The sequence below is a fragment of the Nasonia vitripennis genome (genome assembly GCF_009193385.2).
Source record: "Nasonia vitripennis strain AsymCx chromosome 4 unlocalized genomic scaffold, Nvit_psr_1.1 chr4_random0005, whole genome shotgun sequence".
In the NCBI taxonomy this organism is placed as follows: Eukaryota; Metazoa; Arthropoda; class Insecta; order Hymenoptera; family Pteromalidae; genus Nasonia; species Nasonia vitripennis.
In genome coordinates, this window is record NW_022279640.1 from 1,403,233 (window position 1) to 1,408,847 (window position 5,615).

At 41.9% G+C, this 5,615-nt stretch overlaps 1 protein-coding gene across 2 annotated transcripts; it reads left to right on the forward strand.

The window, feature by feature from the left end:
- The first annotated feature begins 4,048 nt into the window (after positions 1–4,048).
- Positions 4,049–5,403, forward strand: LOC116417091. 2 transcript variants are annotated; one of them, XR_004227358.1, is made up of 2 exons: positions 4,049–4,717; positions 4,792–5,403. XR_004227358.1 is itself a non-coding variant. In XM_031928246.1 (2 exons), exon 2 carries the CDS (start codon positions 4,793–4,795, stop codon positions 5,081–5,083), a length of 291 nt encoding a protein of 96 aa, XP_031784106.1. In that variant the 5' UTR covers positions 4,114–4,717; position 4,792; the 3' UTR covers positions 5,084–5,403. The 2 variants fall into 2 exon arrangements, 1 of the variants encoding a protein (XP_031784106.1); XM_031928246.1 differs by having other exon boundaries at positions 4,114–4,717.
- Positions 5,404–5,615: the final 212 nt, after the last annotated feature.

A 5,615-nucleotide genomic window follows, 5' to 3' on the forward strand; every position in this document is an offset into this window, starting at 1 on the left:
GTCGATAGTACGTGCACATTCCGAGAAAACTCTGCAACTCTTTCTGAGTCCGCGGCTTTGGCAGGCTCACAATAGCCTCGACGCGATCCGGGTCCGGGCGCACTCCCTCTTTCGATAAGATGAACCCCAAAAACGGAACCTCCTGTCGGCAAAACAACGTTTTCTCAAACTTCAGCGTTAAGCCTGCTTCGCGGATCCTTTCCCAGAATAGCCTAAGATGTTCTAGGTGCTCCTTGAAAGTTCGAGACTTTATCAGGGCATCGTCTACGAACAACGTTAGGAATTTCGCAAATATTCTGTCACGGAACAACGACCGCAATGCTCGCATAAACACACATCCCGCCACTTAAATGCCGAACGAGACGCGGCAGAACTGGTAGACAACCCCCTTTATCATAAATGCCGTATACTTCCGTGATTCTACACCCAATCTAATTTGGCAATAGCCCTCGATGAAATCAGTGATCGTGAAAAATACGGCTCCTGCATGGTCCTGTATGACATCCTCGATTAACGGGGGTGACTCCTGGTTCGCTTCTATATATTTATTCATTTTCTGCGCATCTAAACAGAGTCTGATGGTTCCGTTCCTCTTAACAACCGTCCGGATCGGGTTGCAAAAGGAACTAGAGGATATCCATCGGCTGTCTCCGGTACTTCGTCAACGATCATAGCTTTGATGCTTTCAAAACGCGACGGTGCATCCTCCGTAAAGGTAACACCGGGGACTTCCTGCCCTCTTACAGAAAACTGTTTATTATCATAATCAATCACCGCACGGTTAGCGTCTAACCAATCCGACCCAACCATGACATCGTAACTCAGATCCGGGACGATCATCAAAACGGTATCAATCGCTGTTTGTCCCACTTCTAATGTAACAAAGCTTTGCTTCTTGACTCTGCGATTTTTTCCCAAATGCACCCGATATGAACAAATTTGTAACCGGCAGCGTTCTTACGGGGCTGATCCCCACTAATTGCTCATAACACGACTCGGACATACACGTTACATTACTTCCCGAGTCAAGAAGGCACCGGACTCGGTGTTGATTTATTTTTGCCAGCATGCGCGGGCATCGCGACTTCGCACCGGCTCGTGTTCGGTTTTCGGGCCCCTTCTCGACGTCGAATGCTAGGTCCCTCTCACCTGGTTCTCGCTGTAGGCTCGCCGTCGAACCAAGCACGGTCAAGCCCTCTTCGAATTTTCCGGCTCCGCTATAGCGTTGGTTTCCGCGACCGTTGCATCAACATCGAATTCATCGGTTGTGTTATCGTAGCCTGGATTGCCGTCCTCTACACTTATAGCCGAAACATTTTTTCCCGGTCGATCATCGCCTCGCGGTCCATCTCGCGGTGCGACGCTATTGCGGTTATTCCTATCGGGGTTTCGCCAGTCTCGAGAACCGTTTTCGTCGTAGTTACCACCCACGTGTTGTCTCTCGCGGTTGTTTGAACCCCCGTAATCCTGACGTCTCCCATCGTTTCCAGAGAAGTCGCGGTCCGCGGTTCTGCGTCTGTTCGTAACGACTATCAGGACGCTCGCTTCGCCAACTGCCCGATCCGCTGTTATTGTTTACATTTTTCGGGCGAGCTTCATCGACACGTACCAAAGCTCTTACGACAGCCTGCGAATCATTTAAATCGACGCCGGCTAGCGCAAACTGTACGTCTCTTGGTAGCTGCGCAATTATCGTTTTGTTTACCTTATAGCATGTCAATATTGGCTGAAATTTATCTTTGCCTCGTAATCAGCGGGAATATTTTTGATCCGCAAATATTGTTCAATGTCGCGTAGAAATTCAGCCGCGTCTTCAACAATCGTACCCGAGTAGCAAGGCAATATAATTTCTTTCGTTACGTTGCGCGCCCATTCTCCTTCTTGTGCGCGCTGCGTGTGTTGCAATAAGTTGCCTAATTGTCGGGTTAACGTCCGGACCTCAAGCTCCAGCGCTTCTACTCGCAGATGCAATCTATCTCTCTCAAATTCCGGCCCGTGTTCCGGCGGTACACCCCACATATCAGGCAACGATGCGCGATGCATTCTTAATTATTTATTTTCCCTACCGGCTTTCAACAGTTTGATATAGCTACGTTATGTACGCTCGCCTTGTTTGCGTGTTGTTCGCGTTCTATTTACAAATTTCGCTCTTTGCTTTCACATACATTCCTCGTCTATCAAAATTTTCGCTTTATTTTGCACCGTGAAATACATAAATTTTTCCAATAGTTTAAAATTTTGTTACGCAAGATGCCCTCTCATTGGTCGCCAAATGAAAAGAGACTCGTTGGGAGCAGGCAAATAAAATAAGCAGAGAACAATGGTATAAATTAAAATAAGTTTTGCGGTAAAATTTTATTGTTATGCCTAAAATCTCGGGCGTGGGTCTACCCTCTCCCATTTCCCTATACTACTGACTCATACATTCACTCATTCATTCATACGTAACATACTTTACTGCTAGCAGTTTCCGGCGCTGTCTCGTCCTCGACGTGGGTCGTCACCCGGTGATGTGCCTCAATTCGTTGCTGGGGTGTGGAGCGGCGACAAGGATGTCTCTCTGCGGTGCAGCGCGGGTCGACGGGAAGAGATTGCCCCACGACGATGGCGCGGTTTGGTGTCGTTGCGCAACAACTAAATAAATTCAACAAAAAATACAACTTATTACAAATCTTATCGTATTTTTGAATTCTTACTCGTTTTTTCTTTATTTTGGTTTAAGGCATGAGGAACATTTGAGGCTAATTTTTGAATTTCTCTTAAAATTTTTTCATGATTACCTTCATCTTTTTTAGTTTTTTTACAATTTTTTGGTTTACTTTCAGCTGATTTCCGTTTCTTTCCTTTCTGCTGCTTCTTAGGTTGCTGTGTGATTGATAATTGCAAGAATGATTCTAAATGTTTGTTCATTTTTATAAGTTCACTCAATATATTATTATTTTGCTGCTGTAGTCTTTTCACCGACTCTTCTATCTTTTCAATTAATTTTTCAATAACTGATGAACTAATTATCGACCAGGATTGCGTGAATTTTTCATGACTAAGATCACCTTTATTCTCTTCTTACGTCTCTGTTAAATCAATTAAATCAATTTGTTGTTGTTGTTGCTGCTGCTGTTGTTCTTATAGTGTATCTTCTCTATACGTAATAATAATTTGTTTAATTTAATGTAAATAATAATATTCATACCACTATTAGTATATTTTAATGTTGCTGATATAACCTGTGTAGAAGATTTCTTTCAATGTGATAATAAACTAATCCCTGTAGAAAGACAACTAAAATAAATTTCATCAGCGCTCTGACTTAAATAATATAATAGATGCAAGGGTGGGGATAATAGATAGAAGGGGGGGTAAGAAGAAAGTGAGAAAGATAGTAGAAAATTGAGGCGCTTCGAACGAAAATTTGTCTGAGTGGGGACTATGGGAAACGTATTTAAAAGTATGATGGAGAGAGGAGCTGACCTCGTCCGAAAAAAACACAGCGAAGATGCACCCTGCAGAGCATCTGTGTAAGGTCAAGCTGTATCAGTTGCAGCTCCCGCGTGGGGACTATGGGAAACGTATTTAAAAGTACGGGGGAGAGGGTAGTGGACAATCCGAAGATCTAGCTGTTTCGACTGCACTGCGCAGGCTGTAGAGAATCGATGCAATACACTAGAGTGGGGACTGTGGGGAACGCATTTAAAAGTATGAGAGAGAGGGTAGTCGAAAAATCCCAGGATCTAGCTGTATCTGCTTTACCGCGCGCGATATACAAAATCGGTGCGCTTTGAACGAAAATACTGCTTGTAGAGGCCTGTGTGGGGACTATGGGAGATGCATATAAACGTATGAGAGAGGGGGTAGCTGATGTCGTTCAAAGAAACATGAAAAGAGACGTTGCACGTCGCAAGCATGAATGAATCGAGCTTGAGAAGCTTTTTTGTAGTGGAAGGGGTACAAATTTCTAGTATATTTAAGCAGTCCTCTGCTCCGTGTTTGTATACATTTCCGAGTGTACTCAAGCAGTATACTGTTCTCTACAATAGTTGAGAAAGCTGTAGAATTTGTAAGTATATTTATATATTTTATTATTTTATTATTTTATTTATAAATTTATTCTTTATGAGTAATATTTTCATAGATAACATGGATTTGATTGTTGATATCCAGGGCTTCAAGGGGCAAAACGGTGAATTCATAGTCAAGGAGTTGGCCTACATTGATCCCAACGAGCCAGCAGCAGTAGCTCAATTAGCTACATTTCAACCACCTCACTCTTGGTACGACTTGTCGAGCGATGTCCAGTGTGCCAATCTGTGGCTCAAATATTCTTTTCACGGATTAAAGTGGAGCGACGGTGAACTGCCATACGACAAGCTAGCCGAAGTTTGTTCCAGCCTCCTCGATTTATCGCCGACAAGGAACGTTATTATTTGGGTGAAAGGTGCACAGAAAAAGGAGTGGCTGCAGCTATATTTCCCGGACGTCTGTAATATAGAAGATCTCGGCTGTCATCCTTAAAGACACCAGGATTTCGAACTGCGCTGGTGTGTTCACATCACCTTCCTGACTGGAAGGAGAATTGTGCAGTTCAAAACGTTTACGCAATAAAGAAGTGGCTTCGTGCAGTACGACAAGATTTTATCATCCCACTGCATTTCTTTGAGGATTATTATTCCTCATCTGATTCGGATACAACAACGACAACATTGGAAGAATAATTTATCATGTGAGTATAATATATTCTTGTAATACATAAACAAATATAATAAGCTTATACACATTGTTACATCATTTTTACAGAATGGAGTCGCTGAACGCTGTGGCAAAAGCTCCACCATTCCTGCCTACGAAAAAAATGAAGGATTTGGAGATCATCAAGAAGTACAAAATATCCAAACATAAGAAAGTTCAGACAAAATTTGGCGCGAAGATGGTGTTGGAGTTAGATGGAAGTTTCGATGTTTTCCTACCCACCAAAGTAAATGCCTTCCTCATCGAGAATAACACCGATGAAGAGAAGTTGAAGAATGAAATTGATACTAGAGATGTTTATCTAGTACATTATGGACACAACATTATTGAATTCATTTAATGATTTATCTCCACTGCGTATAGTATTAAGGATTTTTTCTCAATAATTAGAGTGTTTATTTATGTTAAATTCTTACTTAGTAAGTTTACTTAGTAAGTAAGTAACTACTTAGTAAGTTTTTTTTCTTCTAATATTAAGGATTTTTATATAACATCTTACATTGACAGTATTATCCAATTTATAAATCACAATTTAATTACTATTAGATTTATATATTATTATGTACTCTAACGGTTCTCTAATGCTATTTCTAACGAATATTTGAAAAAAAAATATATACAGGGTGACCCAATTTAAACGGGCACCGCTCATAACTCGTCAGGGACAGCCACAATCGAAAAAATGGTAGAGACCAAAGTTGTAGGATATCGAAGGGGCAACCCGATGATGACCTTGGATTTGACCTTGAACGCGTTTTTTCAAGGTCATTTGAAGGTCAACTTTGGATTTTTAAATAGGAACCCCATTCTTTTATTGCGGGAATGGAAAGAGCGGTAAATTTTACGTTCAGAATGGTATGTTCGGTTGCGGC